The following is a 27,713-nucleotide window of genomic DNA, read 5'->3' as shown; positions in this document are numbered from 1 at the left end:
TTCAAAAAATTTTATCTTTTTATTTATTGAAATAAAAAAAACCATAACATTTATGAAAACATAGAGACAATAGTTAACATTAATTCAAATTCTCATGTAATAAAATCAGAACTATAAAGCAAGATTCTTAATTTGTATGAAATAAGACATTCAACACATATTAATAAGACAATTATAAATATATATATAAACAAAAATATATAATAGTATTTATGTTTCCTCTCGTGGGTATAAAATATCGTAATGTCCTGGTCTATACAATAGATATATAGCGGGCTTTGAACCATCATCTGGAAAATTATGATGGTTGACCAAGTCTTTGTGACCGCCTCTATCCATATATTCAACTTGAACTGTTGTTTTTAGAATATTTGTAAGTGCTATTATGTGTATATGATCGCTTTCTTTTGCCATGGGTTCAACTTCCTAAAAAAATCTTTTTCATAAAATGTTCGTATTCAAAAAAAACAAAAAAAAACAACAACAAAAAAAACTATAATCATAAAAAAAGTTAAAAATAATACAAAATTCATATCAATCTGTTAAATAGATATTGAACAACGTCTCTAGTCAAACGTCGCAAATAGATATTGAATAACATCCCCAGCCAACCGTCGCAAATAAGAAATAAAATTTACGGGAGTGTTTTAAAAGTATTAAACTAACTCATATAAAAGATAAGACTTCAAATTCAAGCAGTTTGGAAGCAGTAGGGCATAAAGACGACATGAAAAATTATCCAAAAAGCATAACGATAAATTAATGATTACATAACAGGGATAAAATTTTAATGCTATGTTTACCGTTGTGTTACTTAAAAATATGCCTAAAACATTATGTTGGCAAAATTTTATATATATTTATATATAATAATTTTATATAAATAACTAGATAGTAAATAACCTTTTCCTGGATAGTAGTTAATAACTTTGGCTGCATGAAAGTTACCAGCTAAGCTATATAATTGACATCATAAAATTCTCGAATTACTTGATTCTGATCTTATATAAAAAGTTAAGTAAACTGTTACATTAGCCCTTCTAAATAAAGAAAAGGCAACAACTGTTCTTCACTTAATAGTACTTCTTTTAGTCAAATAAACATAGTTGTGCATCACACAAGCTCCCTTGATGTTTAATTGTAGAGAATAATTACATTTAGCTTCATGACTAAATTACCCCATCTGTTATAAAGTTCAGTAAAACCTTTTTTGGCAACAGCAGATATTAAGATTTTAGCATCTTGATACGCCACACAGAACAAAAGATCTTTCCAATACTGGTGAGCACATTGCTTTTTATCTTTGCTTTGCATTTTTTTAGAGGAATTTTACAAAATGAGACTTTTCTAAAGGATATTATTAAGTTTGAATTTTATGATTAACATGATTAAACTTTAATATACTATTTAGAACTTTTATTACTATACATTATTTAAAACCAATTTATTAGCAACACATTTCTCTCATTCATAAAACTATATTCTTATTATTATTTTACTGTATTATTACATTATTAAAAATGTGTATTATTCTCAGTTATTAAATCTTACATTTTTCTCAGAAGTTAAGCTCTGAAGAGTTTTGAAAAATCTTTAACCACTAACAAATGCAAACCTAACATCCCATCTTTCATACATGAGATCTAATCTTATTACCTCTCCAAAGAACAAGAAAGAATCATTTACAAAGTACTTTTTCTCTTTTCATTTTTATCTCTTAAATGTAATGACAACACAAAATTCATCTCTTAAATCTAACAACCACACTTTCTATTATTTCAGAGAAACAGTCTAATCAATTGTTAAACACACCAATCACTCTGACTTCGATTGATAAATTTCTCACTTGAACTCTTCTACAGTTGAGGTCTCAACGATATTCCTGACAGTCTTAGAAAGTTGTTTAAAAAAATAAAATAAAAAACATTATGTAGTGCATTTTGATGTTAAGAGTCAAGTGCTAATGCTCTCAACATATCAAAACTTTTTAATAAAGTCTAGCATGCTGGTCTTCTCTATAAGTTCTCTTCGTAAAATGTATCGGAGAAAGTGTTTAAAATTACTCAATCATTCCTTTCTAACCGCAGTATTCAAATTGCCCTTAATGGACATCACTTTTCTTTATTATCAGTCACTTTCAGGGTGCCACAAGGTTCCATCCTTAATCCAGTGTTGTTTTTATCTACACGCAAACTCTACCTGAAATCCTTGCCTCTGCTTTACATTTTCTCTGATTGTTTTTTGTTATTGACTTCTCATGGAAACACAATCCATTGCAAAGTATCTACTAAACTCTCTTTATTGTGTTATTTTCTTCTGATTCCATCCCTAACACTAAAAATCTTTATTCTTTTTTATTTTTTTTATTTCCTTGTATGGAATACTCTGCCATACTTAAGCTGATTCTTGTAATAATGTCTTTTCATTTTTAGACTTAACCTTACGTGATTTAGAGTCTTTCTCCATCACATAAAGTTGCATCTTTTTCTTTTTCTACAAATATCATGGTTGCATTTGTAGCAAAAATATTCCTTTATGTAAAATGTTATATAAAAAAAAACAATTACAACTTGACTACATGAAGTACAGCATACTGCTGCATTATTACAATATTGTTGCAAAACTGCAAATCCTTCTTACTTATTCTTTATATATTAAATTTCCCACTTTAGTTCAATCGATGATTGTATTTCTTGTTCGATTTTAATTAAACTTAAGAACTTAAGTTTGTTTGAATTTTAACAAACTGAACTATTAATCAACAATTTCAACAGTATGCAGTGTAAGAATTGCAGAAGCCGAATTGCAGATGACTTAATTAACTGTGTTACTGTTAGAGTACATGTTTATGTTAAAACCAAAACAATATTTTTATTTATAGCAACAACATAGCTCAATCTCTAGTGAAGTCTTGATCTAAAAAGAAAAAAAAGCACAGTTTTTGAAATTGGGCTGGTTACATTAGTTGTTGAAATTAGTTGTGGTTTTTTATCATTTGCATCTTTAACAAAATTTATGTTTGAGAAATAATGGTTTTGGTCTAACAAACAAGCAATAGAAGCTTATAAGAATAGTACCACGGATAAGTATGCAATCAGCAGTAATTGAAGTTTCTCATATTAACACTATCGAAGATACTCTATGTGTTTATAAATTAATTGATGAGTTGTTTTACTACAGAAGCAGTTGATTACTAACAAATGACAAGCTGTTGCTTCGTAGATAAGCTACAAAGCAATCGAAACATGATAGTGCAAAAATTGTGTTGAACCAGATCATTGTTTTTTTATAGAAAGGAAATATTTCAATGACAACAGAATAGAAAGCCTGTAAAAAATAATTGCACTGTCTGAGAAGAATGCAAAACTTCATTAACTTCCTTTAGATCATCATTCATTGTTATCAGCATTTGCCAAGCTGGAGCAGACATCAAAAGAACTCAGTTTAGCATTTCCACTGTCGGTGAAAGATGCTGAAAAAGCCTTAAAGAATAGCAAAGACAAAGTACTGTAAGTAAAGTCCATGAAAACAGACCAGACAAAATCATTTGGTTTTCATGAAAAAAATTTGACGTTACATTCAAAGAAGACTGTCAAAAGAAAGACCGTAAAAGCAAGAAAAAATGAGTAACATCCCTATTGTAAAACTTGACCACTCTAAGTGAAACAACAACTCATATACCCTATAATGTTCTCAAATCTCCAAGAGTTATGTTGCTGCCAGTGCTTCCAGGCTGAAAAAATAGAAATAACAAAGTTTCTACTTAATTAAATTTAAGTTTATCGTATTATTAAAAAAAATGACAAATTTCCACAAGGCTGAAATTGTACCACTGACTCAAAGTACATTTTTAACTTTTTAGAGATGGGCAGGAATTTTCTTTGACAATATTGGCCATGCCGCAATGTCATGTTGCCGATTGTTTCTGTAGTCAAACATAATAACAACTTTTTTTAATGTTGTCAGTAACAGTGGAGAATGTCATTGACAAAAAAAATTTCTTTCCATTGTAATAAGTTTTTTTCTTTTTCTATAATACTACCATGGTCACTGCTTAAGCAAGCTATCATATCTTGTTCCATCAACCAAAAATCAATTTTGACTAGTCATTTAGCCAAGTCACGTTCTTTTATAGTAACTGTTCCCTCATGCTTTAAAAATTTAATCATTTAGCTTTTTTCGTGAATTCTCAGGAATTCTTCTTTACCTTCATGTTTTCCTAACTCATACAATTTACAGTTTTTTAAGTTTTCTGTTAACTGTTTTGGTGCAATTTATTACTTTAATAAAGTAGCCAATAGTAAGAAGTAAATATCACTATTTATGAGTGTAGCCAATAGTAAGAAGTATATGTCACTATTTATTAGTGTAGCCAATAGTAGCAATAGGTATTTTTCAGAGAGCATTATTATCATCTATTTTTCAGAGAGCATTATGAGCATCTATTAGATGAAAAGATATAAACTATTATTAGACATAAGATATATACAAGAAGACAATAGATACAAACAAGTTAACTTTATTATTGCTAAAACATTTAGAAAAGTTCTATCAAAAAATGAAAAATTCCAGGAGTTTTATTTAAATTTAGAAAGAAAAAAAAATCAATAGCATCCAATAAAATTTATTTGAAAATGTTACTAAAATATACTAAATAACTTCTGCAAAATATTGAATAAGTATAAAATATAGTGTATTAGTTATTGTATAGCAGATAAACAATAATTTGTGTCCAAAAATTTGTAGACAGGCCAATATATACACCCAGTTAAAAGATTTTCATGTTTAATGCTTTAAATATCGAATTACTTAACGTACTTTAAATGATTTTAAAATTAATGATTTTTGAAAATTTTAAAAATTTGCAGACATGCTGAAGCTTTTCAAATTTTTCTTTTATATATATATATATATATATATATATATATAGATATATATATATATATATATATATATAAATATATATATATATATATATATTTTTTATATATATATATATATATATGTATATAAAAATATATATATATATATATATATATATATATATATATATATATTTATATATATATATATATATATATATATATATATATATATATATATATATATATATGTATATATATATATATATATATATATATGTATATGTATATGTATATGTATATAAATATGTATATGTATATTAGGGCAATCCCATTGAGCAAAATTTTTCGAAAACAAAAACTGGTATGGGCGTGGAAGATTTAATGTATAAATCTAAGCACTGATTCGAGCTTTAACATTTAAAAATGGATAAAATTGGGTATTTTTGTGCGAATACATAAACTTTTGTTGAATAAAGCATGTAACAAAAAATGGTTCGAATCTAATGTTTAAGGCTTATATTAATGTTGTTTGCTATCACTAATAGCAAAGAACATTATTGTAAATATTTTACGGCCAACCACCCATGTAATACTAGGGTGATAGAAAGCGCTGAACATGCTAGTCATAAATTAACACTTTTAAGCATCCAAGACAATAATATAATAAAAGCAAAACAGAAGTTGAACAAAAATAATAATGATTATTATCATTGGCACGACTAGTGACATGACAGTTTGTCCCAGGCAGCAGATGTCTAAGGGGTGCCAAAGAAACGTTACGTAAAAAAATAAGGTCCTTCATTGATATAGAAAAATTTAAAATAATAGGGGCGCCAATCAGGGTTTTTTTTAGGTGACGTGATGGCTCTTCATGCCCCGTGGACCCCCACTCGTAAATATCTGAAGAAACTTTCTCTTTGTAGATATTACTAAAAAAAATTAATAAAAAAACAGCGAGTTCTGGCTGTCCCCGCTTCTAGTTAGGAGTTAGTGAAGTTGCGTGGGGAATCCTACCCACTGCTATGATCAATATATTAAAAAAAATGTTTTATTTTAGGGAACTTTTTTATAAAAAGCCTATTTAAGATTCGAGTCACCTTTCCTAAATAATGCCTTGTAATAATAATGACAGTTTTTTTAAATGCTCGGAACAAAATAATTGCTTTTGGTAACATTTCTATGATTTTCTTTCCTACTCTGATCTTTGGTAAGAATAAAGTTGTGCCTTTTTTTGAGACCATAAACCAGTTTTGATGCTTCGGTTACTGACTTAACTGCACGTTCAACCAACTGAGAGTTGTTTGGAAGAAATGTAAGTGGTAAAACCTTTCCAGATTCTTTTGCGTTCATCAGTTCAACAGATGAAAAATAAATTGTAGTAGAAGGTTCCACTTCAATTTGGCATATTTGAACAAGATCAATCCAGCAGTTACAATCAAAATCAATTTTCATTATTGTTTTGGGTTTAAGCTTAGGAACAAATTCTTTATTTTCTTCATTTAGTTTCCTAATAATGAGTATTCGATCTATGGCTTTGTCGTGATTTACTTTCTCATCATCCATTATCATGCAATAGAGAAAATTCTCCTGTAAACAGCAAAATGAATTTCCAGCTAGGTTTTTAAAAATGACTTCTTGAATCTTTTTATCTTGCAATTTAGTCAACTCAATCATTTTAAACAGAATTTTTACTGAATCTTTATAATGACCTGATCGTTTTATAGCAAACCAAATTGGAGAATATACTTGGACTATATACTTCGTTATCATAACCAACTCTGCCGATGGATTTGTTTCTCTAGTATATTTATACATAATGCGTAATGCAAGTGTCAACCACCTTGCATGGTTCACAGGTCCAGGTTTTGTTATTGCATACTTTTTTGAAATTTTACCTGTAGATATACCAATGGTGTATTCATACAATTTTCTTTGATCATTACTTAAATCAGAAACAACACGCTCATCCATAAATGACTGAATTTCGGACATTATTGTAGAAAAAACTATTATAGGGAGTTCATGTATGGAATTTTCTGAAACCGATGAACAAACTGGACCTTTATATTTCTTTGGATCATATATTTTTCCATCAAGTAGAATATTTACTTGTCTTAATGACAATTCATTTTGGTGTAGTTGACATCCAACTAAATGTAATTTTCTATTTATAAATTTTTCTAGCTTAACCACAAGACCATTGTCTGTACCAGTATTTGAACTTGTATTGTCAAGAACCACAGCTTCAAGAGTTTCAGTGCAGTTAAACTCATTTAAAACTTCTTTAGTTGCATTTGCTTCGGAAACTCCAGTTCCACTTGTAATAATTTTATGTGTTAAATATTTTCTTGTCTTTGTTCCACTTTCTGCAGTAAATGTGAGATGTGCTTCTTTTTCAATTCCAAGTATTATAATTAGCTCACCTTCTGAATTGTAAGCAATTGTGTGAACAAGTGTTTCTTTTTTATCATCAACTCCAATAACTTTTAAATGAAAAACCTCTTTACTATGGTCAATGTCAAGTTGTTCTCCTATTCTAAACTTCTCACTAAAAACTTTCTTTTCTGTAATGATATTAGTTTTTTCAGCAGCTGTTACTATGCCATAGTCAATTAGTAACCCTGTACCTAAATGAGCAGCGGCATTGTTACTAATTCCATAACGTATTGCTGCTTTTGCAAAGTTAGGCAAGTGTTTGTAATTATATAAAGTAGACATCTCTTCATAAAAATATGGATCATTGTTACTTTCACCGTCATCACAATCGTTATCATCAGAACAAGGATCATCACACTAAACAAAAATTGTATATACTTGAATAAAACAATATACCTGCAGTTATATATATATATCAGATATCAGTTGTGCTAGCCCAATAGCACTGGTTAAACCAATTTAAGTACCAATTTAAGACACTTCTTTCTAAATATTTAATTGTACTTATGAATCACTAATAACAAATATATATATGCTTATTTACCACTAAATTCGATTCTTCAAGACTTTCCACATAAGACTCTTGTTTGTACAAAGTTCCAATTACTTGTTTATTCTTTAACTTGATTAGTCCTTTTTGATCGATTTTGCCAATCTGAAATGACCCTTTTCCACCCTTTTTAGCTCTTTGGTCTTTTAGGTACTCCCTTTCACACACACACACACACACACACACACACACACACACACACACACACACACACACACACACACACACACACACACGCGCACACACACACACACAGATATATATATATATATATATATATATATATATATATATGTACTGCAAAACTAACAAAATAGAAAATTAATATAAATTTAAATAGAAAAAAATAAAAATAAAGAATTATTTAAATAATTTGTGTACTCTTTTTATTTCTTTAGAGTGGTTGTTGTTTTCAGCAACAAAATTTGATAAGGCAAAGCAAAATAAAAAAACAGTTTTAAGCCGACGTTAAAAAGGATGATTTTCCTATAATTTATTTGTTTTTTATTTAAAGAGAAAAGCAAAATATAAATTGCTATCTTTTTGTAAAATACATTTCTATAAATTTAATGTAACAAGTATATATTGTCCCGATACGAAAACATCTATGTAATGCGTGCGTATACTTTTATGTATAACTTTTTTAATTATATAATTACATTTATTTGTTCATAAGAACACATATGTTTAGCTTATTTGAATAAAGCGTCTCCTTCAATATACGGAATGTCTGTGGTTCAAATCCTACCAATCTAATTCTTTAGAATTGTTTTTCTTTTATATAGCGCTGGTCATATATTTGTGTTTAACCATTTATCTTTTCTTTTTTGTATATAAAAATCTTTTTGTTGTACATTTATGAATGATACACATCTCTTCACATTTAGATTTTTTATACCATTTAAGCCTTTCAGTGTATTTTCTATGTAAGGCTCACACACATATATACAGGACCGTCCAGAGGGGGGCAACTGGGTACATTTTACCTAGCACACGGACAAAGGGGGCACATGCAACCCTCAATAAAAGATTTTAATAAAACTTTTAATAATCATAAAGAGCACTTTTCCTTGGAGAAATTTAAAATATCTGAATTAAACCATAATATAGATATTATCTATGCATTAATATATATGTATGTTTATATTACATTTATTTTAAATCAGTAGAAATATACTATAGTTTCACATTCTTTTAAAGAGATTTTTATCATTTTGCAAAATCTATATGTATTTTTAATAACCCTAACGGATTATGTATATATTTGTTTGGTGATAAGACAGTTTATGTCTTCTTCTTACTTCGGCCTAAACTTTTATATGTAGTATGTATTTATTTGTAAATTTATCAAACAACAAACTTTCAAATTATCAAACAGCAACAAAAAAGAGGAAGATTATTTCCATAATTTTAAGCAAAAAATTTAAGACAAAATAGAAGATTTTTTTTTCTGTAAGATATTTTGTAAGATTTTTAGAATTTTATAACATGAAATGAAATTGAAATTTAGGTTAAGTTAAATGGAAATTTCACAATTTCTATTTTTTCTGCGTGGAAGGACTGATTGCAATGGTTCCAATTTAAATGTAGTTAAAATTCAAATTACATAACACTTATCTCAACAAAAGGCTTGTTTTAGAACATTATCAATGTTATGTTACATAAATCAGTTAAGTTACTCTCATTCCAACACTTTTCAAATATTCTTTCTCAATACATTCATTCTAATTAAATTGATATTGTGAAATTGCATTTAGTTCTTTTTCTCTTAAATTCCTTTGAAATTTTTTTTTTTAATTTTAGATATCTCTATGTCCAAGTAGTCAAGGTAAATGTTAACAGCTTAATTTTTTTATTCACAATCTTATATTTATAATTTCATTCCAAAACTGTAAAAAGGATTCTTTTTTAGACGGACCATGCTACCAACAGCATTGATAAACCCTTGAGTCCAAGAAAACCATCTTCTCCAGCAAATTTTTCAATGGTTTCTGAAGAAAGAGATGATAATCAGGTGAGTTTGGGATGCATTCTTATTTTATGAAAAATCTGCAGATATTAAAAACATATCATTTAATATTTGCAGATTCTAAAAACATATCACTTAATATCTGCAGATTCTAAAAATATTTAATTTAATATTTGCAAATTCTAAAAACATATCTGCAGATATTAAAAACATACCACAATTCTAAAATGCTTCTTTTAATTTAGGATCAAGAGTAGATTCAACTGGGTGATCAAGCAGTTCGAAATGACCCCACTTTGTGGAAGAGGGTTTTATCCAAAGTCGAACGCGATCTAGTCATACTAAATGGACCACCTCAAAATTGAGCACTTTTTCTAGAGATTTTACAAACAAAAAAGTTCCTGCCTCCACTGCTTTTTACAAAACTTCTCTCAGAGAAGATTAACAGAGACAGGCTTATCTAGAGTGGAACTGCAAAAGGTTTCGCTTGTTTTCCCTGCTCTATTTTTGGACAAAAGCATAATTTTTGCCTCGGATTTCAGTCTTTACTCTTGATGTGGAATGACGAAATAAAAAATAGCTGGCCAAAGCTAAGAGAAAAATTAAAAGCCACTAGTGTTCAACACAGAAATCATTACATCATCTGGAAATCATTACATCATCTGGAAATCAGTCTTTGAAGCCTTGAAAAATCAGAGCAGGATCAATTCAGAACTTGAAAAGTCAATAAGTAATGAGGCATCTAAGTGGTATGAAATTTAGGAGTTGATTGAAGAAATCCGTCATCTAGATGTTTTGAAGCGATCAAATACTTTTGGACAAATAAAATCTCTTTCTTCTGTCAAGTTGCTCAACAGAATCTACCAAAATGGTCTTCAGTCAATATATCCTTCAATCTGCATTTTGCTTCCCATTTTTAATACAACCCCGGTTTCAGTAACTAAAGAAGAGCGCTTTTTCAGTAATAAATTACTTATGATTTCAATTGAAAACAATCTTGCAAAAAGTGAAACTAGTGTGGTCTGACTAGTCTTTATCAAAATAAGCTAATCATACGTATACTTATGTACAAATAAATATAATTATATAATAAAAAAATTACACATAAAAGTATTTTTTTTGCTTTGTTTTTAAAACTTAGTTTTTTGCGCAATGATTAATAGGCCGGGTAAATAAAAAAAAGCAATAGCATTTTTGGAGTAATTGTTTAGCTTTACAAGAATAAAAATTTTAGCAAACTCCCTCAAATTTTTATTCACGTACAGCTAACCAAATATTGAGTAAAAGCAATTGCTTTTTTTTATTCACCCGACCTAATATAAAAAAACTTGCAAACGGCTGTGATATATATATATCCACAAATATATACATATATATATATATATATATATATATATATATATATATATATATATATATATATATATATATATATATACACATATATATATACATATATAAATACACACATATTAATATACATATATATTCATATATATATACCAACCCTTGGAATTAGGAAAAATGAGGTTGGCAATAATTTGGTGCCCTCAATCTTTTAGAGGTCGGCAATTATTGCCGACCTCTAAAAGATTGAGGGCATCAAATTATTTGATACAAAGGTCTTATCATAAAACATAGAAACGAGCAATTTTAAAGTGTTTAAGGTCGGCAATTTTTTGGCAGTTAGGTCAGCATTGCCAAATGCCAACCCTAATTCTGAGGGTTGATATATATATGTATGTATATATATACATACAGATATATATATATGTATGTATACATATATATATATATATATATATATATATATATATATATATATATATATATATATATATACATATACATATATATATATATATATATATATATATATATATATATATATATATATATATATATATATATATATATATATATATATATATATAGTAATGAGGAAGAGACTATTAGCCAACATGTGGAAAAATGCACTAAACTGAATTTTGTTCCATAATGTTAACACTTAAGATTTCAACAGAAAATCATTTTTAAAAAATTGCTTATTGTTATCATGAAAAAAATTGCTTGTTATTATAAATATTTATTAAATTACTATATTTAATTAACTTTAATTAACTGATATTTATTTTTTACTGTATTCACTTCCCCAAAGCCAAGTAGACTGCTGTATCAAGTATACTTGTTATTTATTATTTTATAGTTGTTACAGTTTAAAGTTTAAAACAAAAAGTCATTGATGTAACCCAATGGGCATTCGTAATCTAGATAATGTCTGTCATATGCCTGGATGCCCGTAATAAGTCCAACTGACATTTCCCGGACAACTCATGTCCACTGGGAAAAATTTGTAAGTCTTATCTACCTGCCAGTGCATGAAGCTGTCATTTATCATTGTAATAGATATTGTTCTTGAATTTGCCAAGAAAAAATAACAAAAGTTGGCAAAATTATGTATAAATCTAAATAAAATAAATAGATGAAGCTATAGATAATCATAGATGAATATCTAGAAACAACCAATGTATGCCAAAACAGTTTATTTATGCCTCCAGCTGTGTACAAAAACATATCTGGTACTTTAGGTTTACTATGGGAGGACAAATATATGTAAAATGCGCAAATTATGATAAAAACATTGTATTACACACACATTGTTTACTTCTATTAAAAGCTCTATGTTCACAGTGGAATGTCACAGGATGAGAAAAGTGAGGATGAGGAAGGTGTTGCCTCAATTAAATGGATCTATGGGGACAAAAGCAAGAGGCCAGAAGTTTTTTTTTTTGATGGAATCTCTTTCTTTTATATTTAAAAAACAAACCAAATATTTTTCATAAAATAATTACTTTTAAAAGTTTTGTTTTACTTTATTTGAGAGATGGGGTAATATTTCAAGAAAAACAACTTTTTAGACATTTAATTTTTTTTGATTTTAAAAACTTATTACTATTCTCAAATAACTTACTACAAACAAAATAACTTATTTACTACAAATAAAATAACTTACTTGACTACAAAAATCTTTCATATTAGTATGACCCTCTATAAATGCAGAGTAGAACTCTTCATTTTCTTGTAAATAACATGAAACCATCAATCGCAAAAACACAACAAAATAATCAGAATACCCCTGCTCATTATACACCTAAAAAAGTTCAACAACAATTAATGAAAATATTACTTTACATAATATCTGAATACAAAAAAAACTAAAAAAAAAAAATTAATTAAAATTTAAATATATAAAGTAAACTTTTCTGCAAAAAAGTGGTTTGGTAAACCAGAAATTAGCAGGAACCTATTGATGGCAAGGTATTGGATTTAATAAATTCAACATTGTTTTATCATTGAAAAGCTTTAATATTTTTGTAATTTTATTTCATAGTCCAGTTTTTAAATAGTATCAGTTTTTTTCGAAGAGAAATTTAAAATAAAAGCAAGATTTCACTAAGAATACTAAGATTTATGGAAATTTTAAAAAAATAATTTAATTTTCCTATTTAAGGGCTGAGTTTCTTGCAGACTTGACAAGACTGAGTATTGATGCAAATAGTCATGATATAAGTGAAAAATGCGTGAAAGAGCTTTCTAAAATTGCTTTAATTGTTTGAACAATATTTTTCCTTTTTATATTTTCAATATAACATATTTAAGATATAACATATATTTATCTATTTTCTTATTTTAACTTAGATAATTTTTAGATTTCAAATTAAATATTAAAGTTAAAAAAATGTTTAATATTTTTTATAATAGACTTTTTTTTATTTAATGTTTTAATTATCAGAAATTTCCCAACTTTGTAAATGTAGAACCAATGTTAGCAGTTTATTTGAAATCATCATGCTATAATAATTTTATTTTTAAATGTTTTTATTTCAAAAAATTCAGTTATTTAATTTTGAATGTCCATTTTAGAGATAAAATAATTAATATTTTATTTTTGACTTGAGAGATGAGCATGTTAATATTTATTCTATTTATGCTAAATCAAACCTTGATTATTTCTTGAAGATTTTTTTCTTTTTTAGCAATTTCGAGAACATCCATAAACTAAAATAAAAACACATTTATATCCAAGAAAAGATTTAATCCAAACAAAAAAAATTACAAATATAAATATATATGAAACTAAACTTGTTTTATTTACCCCAAGTCCATTCTATTATTATATTATTTTATCTGAAACACCTTAAACAATACATTTTTAAAACCAAATAAACAATATTTCAACTCTGAATATAAATACAACAAAAACAAATCAACATTTACATAAACACAAGGTTTTTTCAAATTTGCACAATAAAAAAACTATTAAATTGTTTTACATCTCTCAACAAAGAAATTTGTAAACAAATAATAAATATATACTATATTTTAAACTGTTATTATTAAAAAAAGATTCATAAACTTTTTTAGGATTTATTAAATATTTTAAATTTCTAAAATTATTTCTTTAACTAACTTTAACAAAATTAGTTGATATTAACAACTATTGTTAAAACAAGCAATACTGGTTGCCACAACAAGCAATTATTGGTTTTTACAACAAGCAGTTAATGGTTGCTACAACAATCAATTATTATACAAAATGAAAAAAAAAAAAGAAAAATCTCAAAAACCAAGGTTTTGGGTAAAAAAATGCGGTATATGCAGTTTGACACCACTTTTATCTGGTCATTCCGATTGACTCAAAAATATCTTCAATCAAATCTTTTGTCCCAAATAGATAGTCATTTTAGCTAAAAAAACTTTATTTTAAAAATTTACAAAGATATTTTTGCTATATTTTGCTGTAATATTTTTGCATAACAAACTATATGACCGTAATAAAAAATAAAAAAAATAGTTTTAAAAGATTCCTCAATCACCAGCCCAAATATAACTAATTAGAAACATGGAAAATCATTACATATTGTTTATAAGTTGCTGTATTTACTTCATTATATATTGTTTACAAGTTGCAGAATTTCATACTAATTGTACAATAAAATTAAAAACAATTTCCTAAAAAAACCGAAACATTCTGTTTAGATTCTAAAACAAGAAGTTCTCCATTAAACATTGTCGATTTTACAAACTTTCTTGTCCGTAAACTATGCTAGAAGCTCTTGTAAAATTTTTCACACAATTTTCTATGGATTGTCTGTGTACATAAAATTCTGGAACTTCTATCAGAACATCTAAGAACTTAACAAGTTTGTCTTAACCAATTTTGTATGTAAGCAAAAGTTCATAAATATCAGTATTCAAAACTTCCTAGGAGCTTAAATTTCTTTTCAAAAGTATTTTATTTTTACTGCCATTATCTTTTTTCTTTTTCTTTGCTTCAACAAAGTGCTTGTAAAATGGGTTTATTGACCCATTGTGAGCATTTCAGGTAGAGGAACAAACATAGGGCAAATCTGTTTGTTAAATATTAAAATATATTTTTTAGGCAAGTTCCAGCTGTTTAATAAAATGGTATGGTCCATTGGTCTATTTATGTTTTACCTGAACATTTTTTATTAACACATTTTCCACAAAAAAAATAATGATAAAGTTAAATATAAAAAAATATTTTTTAAATTTAATTTACTCCCGACAAGGCTGCAAGCAACCATTATTATGTTGGGAGTTACTAGATAACAAAGAATAGAGTTAAAGAACAAGAAAACACTTGACAGAAGACTTGAAAAGTTGAAGGCTGTATAAGTTGAAGGTTGTATAAGTTAGGAAAACATAAAGATGGGAGAGAGTTCTAAAGCATTGAAGGGGAAAAAAAGTAAACGAATAAAAGTTTTAGAGCATGATAGCCCTTTTGAACTGCAACTATGATAGTATTTGTAGAAAAGAGAAAGAGATTCAATCATATGATGGTAGGAGAGAGGCTCAGCTAGGCAGATAAAGCAGGTCTAATTATATTTACAATGCATTTTTCATGAGAGGTCAGTGGTTTATGATATTTCAAGAAGACCTAAAGAAGAGGACTTGGAGATATTACCTTAACTTCAAACCATAATACAGAATATACACTAACACAGAATTGTACATCATTTCCATTTAGTCCATGCTGTGAACATCAGATTCAGCAAAATCTACATGCCAAGTTTAATCATTGTGCAAGATTGTGAAGACAAACTTGAATTTCTTTTAAGTCGCCTGGTATTATTTCATTTTTAACAGCTTTTGTTATTCAGTATAAACATCACTAGATAGAGTTTTTAAAATATCTTTGTCAATATCTAATAAATTATTTTGAATATCTATATCTTAAATTTTGAATTACATTAGTGGAAATTTTGAGATCATTGGTCTATCGCCAGTTTTCAAATATTGTCAAAAAGCTTGTTGTTTGAAATTGTTTTCCCATCAATAACTGACATTAAGTGCCTCAAAGGTAGTTCATTTAAAGGTAGTTCATGCAAGGCACAAACTATCAAAAGAAGTTTGGTTTGAATTTTTTCTTTAAATAAATGATATCTCCTTTCCGGCCTAAAAAACAAATGTTTAAATATATACATGGTTTTTATCATCAAAAATCTATCTGTATTTATTATCAACCATTTACTTGCATTAAAATGGGTAGAATCACAGCCAACAGCAACTAGATTTGATTCTATTCCATGTGATTCATTTATATATGTGTTCTGCTACTTGCTCTGCTTTGGTTTTATACTAAAATATATTTTCTTTTGTCATGTAAATTGGTACAGATATAAACCACCTGGCTCTGCAGAAACCAAGTAATGGACTTCTTCTACAAGTCTAAATTTTCACTCATGAAAGAAAATTTTGTCTCATCCTTTCTTCCATCAAAAATTATACATTAAACTTCATCATTTTCTTACAATATTATCATTTTCAGATTTTAACTGTTTCATTTCCTTCAATTTAAAGCATTCAATTTTTTTATGTCATTTTTTGACTCTGACAATATTATACTGTCAACAAATAATATAGCCTGCCTCTATAGCTGCTTTCAGTGTTAGTGTTGAAATGAGAATATTTTCTTTATTTGATATCCTATATCTTATTGATGCTAACGTTATCTTTATTTAATATCCCATATCTTATTGATGCTCAACGTTATCAATTGGTTTTGTTTTCTTGAAGATAAAAATATAGGTAATCTATTTGTGTCTCCTTTTTTCCAGTAAGCTTCCTTTTACTATTACTTTCTTGTATGCTTCTTTAAAATCAGGAAAACCCATTTGCATACTACATTTTGTTCCAAACATTTTTTTTTTAATTTTATGAACTAAGGTTTTATTTCAGGAATTTTTTTTTCACTTGCATTGACAAGGAATACAAGTTTTAAAAACACAAGAATTACCATTTGCCTTCTCACAAGAAATAATGTTACTCTTGAACTTTGCTATATCAAATAGCTTTTCCATTAAATTTAGAAATGATCTCAGGATTACACCTGAAATTAACAATATCTGTAGTTTCCATACTTTATGCATTTTATTAATACCGACTTTGTTGGCCGCAATTGGAATTTCAACATTTGTTCCATTATGTTTTCCTTTCGTTTTCCTTCAGCCATCGCTTTCGTGTTTCTTAAGTCATCGCTGAAAATTCAAAGTTAATAATAAACAATATTTGTGGTAAATTGTATCATTTGAAATGTTGTGCATTTTTTGAAAAGTTGTGTCAACTCAAATGCAGCATTTCAAATTTATCAAATTCAAATGCTTCAGCAATGTAGCAACTTATGAATGATATTTCATAAGTCATATATATATATGTATATATAAATATATATATATATATATATATATATATATACATATATATATATATATATATATATATATATATATATATATATATATATATATATATATATATATATATATATATATAGAGAGAGAGAGAGAGAGAGAGAGAGAGAGAGAGAGAGAGAGAGAGAGAGAAAGAGTAAGTGACCAGGACCCCAACCCTGGCTAAAAATGAGACTTTTTGCAAATCTGGCCCCAGCCCCGGCAAAATTATAAGATCTAGCAGAGGTTGATAGCCGGGGCTAGAAAAAAATTTATAATTCTTTATATATTACAACTTTGTACTTATATTTACTATTTATTAAATTCTGGCATATGATTATGCTAGTATTTAATAAATAAGGACAGATACAGTAAAAAAAAAACTTGTTGAATAAGAAGTCAAGCAAGAATGAGTTTTGGTTTATTGTAATAGAGATAATAGCTTGTTTGAGCATTGACCATGATTAGAGAAACAGCATAAAAGAGGAAGGCTAAAGCCTGCTGCTACTGATGATGATGACGACAACAATAATGATGATGATAATGATGATAGCGATGATGATGATGATAATGATTAGTAAGCGACCAGGGTTGATATTTGACTGGGGCCGGGTTTGATAAAACATAGGCGGGGTCGGGTTTGATATAACATAGGCGGTGCCGGGTTGTGACCGGGGCTGCATTACTATTGATATTCCTTATAAATATATTATTGTTATTTAAAATTCATGATATATTTTATATAAAGGTGTGTCATATTATTATACATGTATATATATATACGGCCCTATCTTATATATTGGTGCCGGTCTTAAAGAGAATATATTATGAACACAACATGGCACTACGAGTATGTAAATAAACGTGCGAAAATAAAGTTTTATAGTATTTTCTAATTATCTTGTTTAATCTTGAGAATCTATAAAAAAAAAAATGGCAGAAAGTGGTCAAGTTGGTGTTTCTCCTCTAATGTTAGATTGTCTTAGAATGTCATCGACTGACAAATAGCCTGACTCGCAACGGAGTGTTGCTACATCGACTGAGGGTTTGGTTAGGACAGGCAGTGTATCAAGTAACAAAAAAAAAATTCTGGTCTTGCATTTTACTTTTTACTTTTGGTCAAAAAAACTATATATATATATATATATATATATATATATATATATATATATATATATATATATATAAATTCAAGTTTAACAAAAAATTTTTTTTGTAACAATGCAAGATATACAAGACATTAACAATCTTTGTATACTATTAAAACTACAAGTTGAGCTAAAAGTTTCTAATTAGAGGTATTTGGGATTGAGGATTCAAACTAAGATATTTTTGAGTCAATTGGAATGACCAGTTAAAAGTGGTAGCAAACTGTTTTTATCATATTTTTTATGCAAAATCTCGGTCTTTGAGGTCAAAATTTGAAAATCTAAAAACATATTTTTAAATTATTTTTATATAAAGGCCAATACATTTAAAATTCATATGGCCTAAGCATTTACTGTAAAAAGTTGAAAAATGAACTGCTCTAATACTCATAGTAGTTTTGCTATTGGAATAATTTATTGTTATACTCATGGTAATTATGTTATCGTGATAATTTGTAGTTATACTCATGGTAATCATTATAATAATTTTTTGATATACTGTAAATATCCTTGGGATATTATAAAAATTTTTCAGAACATATGTTCTCATTTTTCAGACTACATTATTATTTTATAACAATATAGTTTCAAAGTTTTTTAACATATAGAATATAAAGTTTTTTTAGAACATACTGCTGTTGAAAGAAATTTCTTATAACTGATGTTTATTTTTCATTTTCATACGAGTAAAAGTGCTGACAATAACTTTCTGGTTCATAGTTAATCTTTATCAAAACACAAAAAGGAAAAAATTAAATAATTTAACTCTAATGCCTGCAGAAGTTTTCAGTGTTAGTATTGCTTCGATAAGCAATAGTTGAAAATAATGATATAAAAAAATCCATTAAAATGATATAAAACAATCCATTCAGCACTGAATCAACTTGAAAGATTTAGTCACCTGTTGATTTATGTAAACATAACAAAATTGAATAACATTGACTAATATCAACTAATAAATTTGAACACAAATTCAAGTTTTTATTAACAAAAATACAAGTGTGGCCTACCGTTTCATGAAAATCCTCTACTGTATAAGATGAGTAACCCAGTGCAACTAATTTATTTTTAGTAGATGTAGCAACATCACATAATCTTAAATGAAAAAAAAGTTATTAAAAATTTGATTATTTTATAAAAACTAAACATCACAAAATTATTAAATTAAATAAAAAGAGAAATTAAAAACTTAAAAATAAATTAAAAACTCTAAAGTATTAAGAATTTTCCTACTATTTTATCATCAAATCTTAGAATCTTACTATCATGTGATAATAACTAGTAACAAAGCAACAAAAACCTAAACTTGATTTTTTATTTAACTTTCATACTTTTCAAAAACTTTAAAAACTCAAAATTTGTTCATTGAAATTTTGTAATAAAAAAATTCAAAAAACTTTGAAAAATTAAAAACAATTTTTTTTAAAAATGTAGAATGAATGGTTAATACACATTATCATTGATATTTTTTAGAACTTTTCTTCTTCTGACTAAATATTTGAAAATTTATATAACTTTTTAATCTCATCCTTTTAATCTATGCTTTTATAACCTGCAATTATAAAATTTAAAAAACAATTTTTTTAAATCACTATATATAGGGATCTGCTGCTACTAAATAATTAATAAAATTAAGCTTTTAGAAAACTCTATTCCTACTTGTATTTAAATTAAGTTTTTTTTTTTTTGTTCTTTGGGAATTAGGTTAAAAATTTTTTTTATAGTTTATGCATCTTTTGAAAGATATATGTAAAAGTAATTCTTGGGCAGCGATTCACTTTGTGTCTATCAGGGATCATTAGATATTTAAGAAAAATTTTAAAATAGACTAACAAAATAGTAAAAAACACAGTCAACCAATTTCATATTACTTTAAATCATATTAAAAGTTCATCAAAAATTTTTTTATTTAAATCAAAAAAATCTGAATTTTTTAATTTTTTTTAAAAAATGGTGATTTTTTCCAACCCTGTATGTAAAGATATTATTCACTATAAAAAACAAAAGGAAGAGAATTTTTTGAAAAGTTTAAAATATTAATAGGAGAAATTTGTAACGTATATGCCATTCATCACAACTATTTTGCTGCTAGCAAAATAGTTGTGAAGCATTTTTTAAATAAATTATTATAGTTTTTACTTTAAGGCCAAAAATTGAAAACTTCATAAATCTAAACTGTAAATCATATAAAATTCAGCATTAGCTTTGATTTGAATTAATTAGATTACTTTTAACATCAAAGTAATTTTCCTAAGTGATTTTATTTTATCTTCAAGTTTAAAATATTTTTTAATATATGTTTATAACTCATCTTTATAATCAATTACGATTCTAAAAAACAATCCAAAAGTGTATCAATGACATCACTTTTTTCTTCTGACTCAAGCTTTGTTCCATTAACACTCCATTATTGCTTTACCCATTGATCTTTCTAAAATAGTTTTTGAGTTGAGACCAATAAATTTTTATAGAAACGAGCTCACAATGAAATATGGAGTATTTTATTGATAAAAGTGCTTCATACGATGGTTGTCCCAGAACTACCTAAAGAAAACACAAAAATTTTGAAAAAAAAATAACTATGGCTGAAAGTCTTAACCTTTGAAAGCTTAACTGTGAAATTAAATTTTTTTTTTTTTCTTTTCAGATTAGTGACCATTAATAGTGGACCATTTCAGTAAATTTTTAATTGGTCATCATTATGTCATTCAATATTTTTATTTAAAAGGTCTCAGTCCAACCGATATCAAAAGTGAACTGGATTCTACTCTAGGGGAGTTTGCTCCCTCATTTGCAACTGTAAAATATTGGGTTGCAGATTTTAAAAGAGGCCGTATGACCTGTCAAGATGAACCCCGCAGTGGTTGACAAAATGAAGTCACCACGCCAGAATTGGTTAAGAAAATCCACAAAATTATACTGGACAATCGTCGATTGGAAGTGTGTAAGTTAGCTGATATGGCAGGCATATCAAAAAGTGCTGTACAGTGCATATGACTGAAAATTTTGACATAAAAATTTTTACTCACAATCAACCAAAAATAATGTTGTGAGGATGTTTCGATGAATTGTTTGATGATATTTCACAAAAACAAGGCCAAATTTTTGCGTTGATTTATAACTGTGGATGAAACATGGGTTAATCATTTCAGTCCTGAAACAAAAGACCAGTCAAAATATTGGACCAAAAGGAATCAGCTCAAAAAAAGGCAAAAACAAATTTATCAACTAGAAAAATTATAGCCTCAGTTTTTTGGGATGTGTGTGGGATAATTTTCATTGATTATCTTCAAAAACCATCAACGCGCATAAGCGCATATTATGCAAACTTATTACAGCAATTGAGTGAAGAAATCAAGGAAAAATGTCCGCATTTGGCAAAGAAGAAAGTGTTGTTTCATTAAGACAATGCACCGATTCACACATCTGTTATTGCTATGGCTAAAATTAATGAACTAAAGTTTGAATTGCTTCTTCACGCACCCTATTCACCAGATTTAGCCCCCACAGATTATTTTCTATTTCCAAACTTGAAAAAATAACTTGGTGGGAGAAGATTTTTTACAAATGAAGAGGTATAGTCTCAGTTGATGGCTATTTTGCAGAGTTCGATGGTTCTTACTATAAACAAGGTATCGAAGCAATTAAACATCGCTGAGAAAAGTGTATCCAGCTAAAAGGAGACTATGTTGAGAAATAAATTTTTTCAAAATTTTTGTGTTTTCTTTGTTTAGCTAGGTAGTTCTGGGACAACCCTCGTAACTATATTAACAAAAAAAAATTTCTTTTTAGGGAAAAGAAACGTTTTATGGGCTCTCTTTTTGGTCCTTTATAAATCAAAATACACGTCAGAAAACGACCACATTTTAATTAACTAGAAAAACTATCAATTTTGCTCAACATGTGAATTTATGATGTTGTGCACTCTAGAAGTAAAAATTCTCTTTTAAAAATTCTTTGTTGGTCACCTGTATGCAATTGTAGTGTCACAGAAACAAAAAGATTTTTATCATTAACACAGAAAAATAGGTAAAAAAGTTAAATAAATAAACACTTTTAAAACAAAAAAATATCTGTTTTAAAAGTTTTTGATTCAAATGAAACTTTAAAAAAGCTAGCGAAAAAAATTTTAGGGAGTTTTTTTACTTATAAAAAAAATGGGTTACTGTTTGAAAATGTTACCTAAACTCATACTTAATTTAACTTTTAAATTCTAAAATGTTCTAAGACTTAAAGCCACCTAAATAAATAAGTTAGTTTGTGTACGTAGTAAAACTTTAAAAAAAGAATAATGTTGAATATAATAACTTCCCAGTAAACAAAAGACTTCTTTATCACAATTAAAAAAATGTTTTATTACATTTTTTAGACATCTAAAATACGCTTTATGTTTACTAGGTTATATTTCATCTATTTTTAGTAAACACTACTTAAAAACTCTCTTTCATCAGAATGAATTTTATTTGTTTAATTTAATCAATTGCAGTTTCATAAATAGTAATAAGTATTTTGCAGAATAATATAAAAATTAGAACAAGTCTACATGGAATCATTACATTATTTTTTTTGCTAGAGACAAAAAAATTTCATAATAAAAGATGTTTTCTTAATTATTATAATACAACAATATTTAAGCAGCCACTATAGCATGATTAGTTTGAAAAACTTTTCAGTGTAACCTACCTTTTTTATGTACCTTTTTACATAAACACAAATACCTTTCTAAAAGCTCAGAATCAACCAAACAAGTTTCAAGAGTCTTGAAACCAAAGGCTCTATAAAAGCAATTTCCATCACCTCGGGTTCTGCGTAGGTGAGAATAACGATGGAAAAGATCCTAAATTTATGATTTTATAAAACTTCAAAGATAAAAAGTACTATTTAAATTAGTAATTCAATCACATGTTATAAAATCACAATGTTAACTAAATAAAAGTACTAATTATAAAACAATTATAAGCAGCATAACAAAATCTATATAAAATAAAATAACAGAAAATAAAAATACTCAACAATAAATACTAAAAAACTAATAATGAAACCTTTAGTTTGTTTTGATATACTTGATCATCAGAAGCATAATCATGAAGCAATGACTCAACACACTCTAACTCTCCAACTAGTGGAAATAGTGTACTTATCTAGAAAAAAAAACAGAAATAATGCACTAATCAAGAAAAAAAAATAAAACAGGAATGATGTAATACTGGATTAGAAAATAAAATTTAATTATCTAGAAATTCTAGATGAGTAAATTTTTTTTTTCTTTCTCATCAAGTATCAAAAAACAAAAGATTTTTAAATGCTCAAAATTATTCAAAATAGTTTTATTTTAATGAATATTTACTATTGTTTAACTTTATTTTGCTATTGTTGAATTTTTTATTTTCTAATTATTAACTAATTATTTATTACTAACTAAATATTAATTTTTTATTTTCTAATTAAAACTTAAATGTTAAAGATGATTTAAAATCAAAAAAGATGTTACGTTCTCCACATAAATGTTGACAACACTTTTTATTAACTTTTATCAATTGCAATCATGAAAATTCTGCATTAATGTTACATAAGTTTATACATTAGTACATTCTAGAATCTAGAAATACTAATGTATAAACTTATAATGTAACATTAATGCAAAATTTTCATGATTGCAATTTCAAAGTAATTAATTAAGTTGTCAGCATTTATGTGAGAACATAACATCTTTTTTGATTTTAAATCATCTTTAATATTAATTAAAGGAAATAAAAAATTCAACAATAACAGAATAAAGTTAAACAATAGTAAATATTCAACAAAATAAAACTATTTTGAATAATTTTGAGCATTAAAAAAATCTTTGTGTTTTTTGATTAGCAATTGAGTTAATTTTATTAAAGCTTGATAATATTTACAGAGCTTTTTAAAATAAAAACAAATATGTTGAATATGGTGATCAAAAAATAAATAAATGTAAAATATATATAAAAATAGAAAGCATATGTAAAGCTTTTTTTTTTCGAAGATAAAAACCAATGTTAAAAATTCAAAGAAATACTTTAAAGTATATTTGATAAATATTAAACTTCTCATGAATTTTTTTTTAGAAAATGAGAACAAAAAACAGAACTTCTCCAAGAAACCAGCTTTCAATTTGCTATTGTAAAACATAACATAAAAAACGAAGATAGATGATTTAAAATAAAGGTTTGTGCATTACCTCCTTTTCTATGTCTCTAACTTGTTCAATAGTGGCTAAATCTATATTTTCTAAAAATAATTAAAAAAAAAATCTAATAAAACAAGTCAAATCAAATTTATAAAGATGATGGTAAACTAAATAAGCAACAAAAACCTAATTTTTGAATATTCTAAGTAACATCAAGATATCATTTGGGTTTAAAAAGGTATATTTATTTAAATAAATTATTATCAACTTAAAATGCTAGGGGCAAACATAAATAAATTTATATTTTTAGTTTTATATTTTTGATTAAAAATTTTTTAAGAACAAAGTATAATAATAAACCGAAGTAAACTTTTTATTCCAAAAACAAAATGAACATTTTAATATGCAATACTTATATAATTGGGTTTTTCACTTAGTATGTAAAATATGACTTAATTAAAGCGTAAATAACAGATACACATTTTTAACAATCTTTTTTCATAAACAGTTATAAAAATTTGTTCACTTAAATTTGAACTACGTAACAAAAAAAATTTAAAATTATCGAAGTCATTCATTCAAGTTTTAATTACAAAAAACTTTTCTTACAATTACTCTATAAATACCTCTCTAGCTTAAAGCTATTTCAAATTAGAAAAAAAAAAATTTCACTAAGAAAAAGAGAAACAAAAGAAACAACAAGACTGTAAGCAACTATTATTAATCGGGAGTTACAAGAAAAAAAAAGAGCTAAAGAGCAAGGAAGCGACAAAAGACTTCAAAAGTTGTAGTTTGTATGAGCCAGGAAAACACGAAGATGGAAAATAGTTCCAAAGGGTTGAAGTGCGGGAAAAAAAACTATAAAAAGTCACAATAAAACAAAACAAAAAAGATCCTAAATGAAAAAACAACAGAAAATTGTAGTTGTAAACAAAAAACAATTTTCCAATGAGTAGAAATTTTTATAATCAAAAAACACGGTATATGATTGTGTGGATTCCTCTAAGAATGTATCTGATATCAATATGTTCGCTTAACAGAGGGTGAATGAATAAAATGTTTTGCCAACCATAAAAAATCTTTTAAAAATAAAAAGTATTCAAAAGACACCATGCTGTCAAAATACATATGGGTATATTAGTCAATGTATGAATGCACTTAATCTATTAAACTTTGAAAAGTCAATGTATGATGCACTTAATCTATTAAACTTTGAAAAATAAACAAATATAATTATTAATAAACAAAAATAATAGTTAAAACAGATAAAACTTATACAAATTAAATTTAAAGTAATTAAATAAAAAATTCTCCTAGAAGGATTTAAACCCGCACCTTACATCAACTTAATTATTGTGTAAATTAAGATTGTGAAATTCAGCCTCAGAAGCAATTTTTACTCATTAACAGTGAGTAAAAATTGATAGGAGAATGTAAAATTTGATAAAATAAAATGATGTAAGCATAATTACCCTCTAGAAAATTGAATTTTGCACTAATAGTGGCACTATCTATGTGCAATATGGCACTCTTAATACTCTGATATTTTACAGTTATTGATGGAATTAGCATCTCTACAAGAGCTACAAGAGTACTGGAAACTTTACTACCAGCCATTATCAAAACCATTAAAAAAAGTTTTTTTATGGATCATCTTTATTAAAAAACAAGGGGGCAGCTATCAAAAGTTTTAATTTTAATTTAAAATTAAATTACTATTGCAAGTTATTATTTTGGAAACAATATTGAAAATTAAATTATTTTATATAATAAAAAAAAGAGCTACATTCGAGTGACTATCAGTAAGATCATGTTTGTCATTTTAGATCTATGATAAGGATAAATCTATAAGATAGCACTTAACTTACTACTGAGTTAAGAAACAGTCAAGGCGTCTTTTTTACCAGTAAAAACATTTAATAAACATATGAAACAAACTTAGTGATATTAAAGGAAGTATGATTAAGACCAGCAGCTAAATGTGAAAGACCATTTTATCACGTTCACAAAACAAACATTAGAGTTATAGTTTTATATTTACCTTTAAAAAGCGAATTATTAGTTTTAAGGTGTTTTTTATTTTTTTATTTTAGGTTTTTTTTATATTCCCCAATGGAATATTAAAATAATAAGCTAAAAGCAATTTTAGCAGTAAAATAATATTTTAGACTGTATTTTTAATTTACTTCAGCAAAAGTTGATTAACATAGACTATGCTATAGCATAGCATATGTATAGCACAGTATCATTAAAAAGAAAGCTCATTTTATCATTTTTTAAAAAATGTTACCTTATAAAAACAATAAAAAATTAGTAATACCCGCAAAACGGACTTGAGAGGAGCTTTTTTCCGCCATGTTAATTTGTTTATTTAATTTAGATATTTAATTATACCAATTATTTTCTTTTAGTCTGTTTAGCGTCTCGTTCCTGTTCGTATACGCTCGCACAAGTTTGTACGGACACGTTCGTATTCAAATGAGGAACATATTTTGAAATTTTGTAATCCCAGAATTTTTTTTTTTGTTCGGAATCAATTCTAGTCTCCAAGCTTTTGTATTTTTACATTCATTTTATATTATAAACTATTTAATGCAAGGCACTGGATATATACTTATATCCAGTGCCGTGGTAAGTTGTTCGGAGCTCTCTCCGCCCTTCCCTCCATAATGAAATCATGGTTTCGCAAGCCTTGTAGTTTGATTAATTTTGTTTCGTGTGTATTAGCCCACACTATACTAGCATATGTAAGATGACTAAAAATCAAACTAAACTAAAGTTTTTTTCTTAAACAGAAATCTAGAAATTTATATCATAATTTATATCAAGCCAGATTT

The 27,713-nt window shown here is 26.7% G+C and overlaps 1 protein-coding gene across 1 annotated transcript; it reads right to left on the bottom strand.

The window, feature by feature from the left end:
- LOC100215586 (ubiquitin thioesterase OTUB1) lies at positions 1 to 27,349 on the bottom strand. The gene is made up of 8 exons (XM_065805363.1): positions 27,197 to 27,349; positions 24,928 to 24,977; positions 23,765 to 23,863; positions 23,441 to 23,559; positions 19,733 to 19,817; positions 13,823 to 13,879; positions 12,834 to 12,971; positions 1 to 426 (listed from the first exon to the last, which is right to left on the bottom strand). The coding sequence occupies exons 1-8, from the start codon at positions 27,231 to 27,233 to the stop codon at positions 211 to 213; spliced, it is 801 nt and encodes a 266-aa protein (XP_065661435.1). The 5' UTR covers positions 27,234 to 27,349; the 3' UTR covers positions 1 to 210.
- Between the last annotated feature and the right edge of the window lie 364 nt (positions 27,350 to 27,713).

Source organism: Hydra vulgaris, chromosome 09 (assembly GCF_038396675.1).
Source record: "Hydra vulgaris chromosome 09, alternate assembly HydraT2T_AEP".
NCBI lineage: Eukaryota > Metazoa > Cnidaria > Hydrozoa > Anthoathecata > Hydridae > Hydra > Hydra vulgaris.
The sequence above is the reverse complement of the archived record's forward strand: the minus strand, read 5'-3'. Positions and strand labels throughout refer to the sequence as shown.

Excerpts from the sequence above, each read along its gene's own strand:
- LOC100215586 (XM_065805363.1), bottom strand. The coding sequence starts at position 27,233 with ATGGCGGAAAAAAGCTCCTCTCAAGTCCGTTTTGCGG. Across the intron at positions 23,864-24,927 it reads TTAGAGACATAGAAAAGGAG|ATAAGTACACTATTTCCACT; the intron begins GTAATGCACAAA and ends TTTTTTTTCTAG. Across the intron at positions 23,560-23,764 it reads TATATCAAAACAAACTAAAG|GATCTTTTCCATCGTTATTC; the intron begins GTTTCATTATTA and ends TCATAAATTTAG.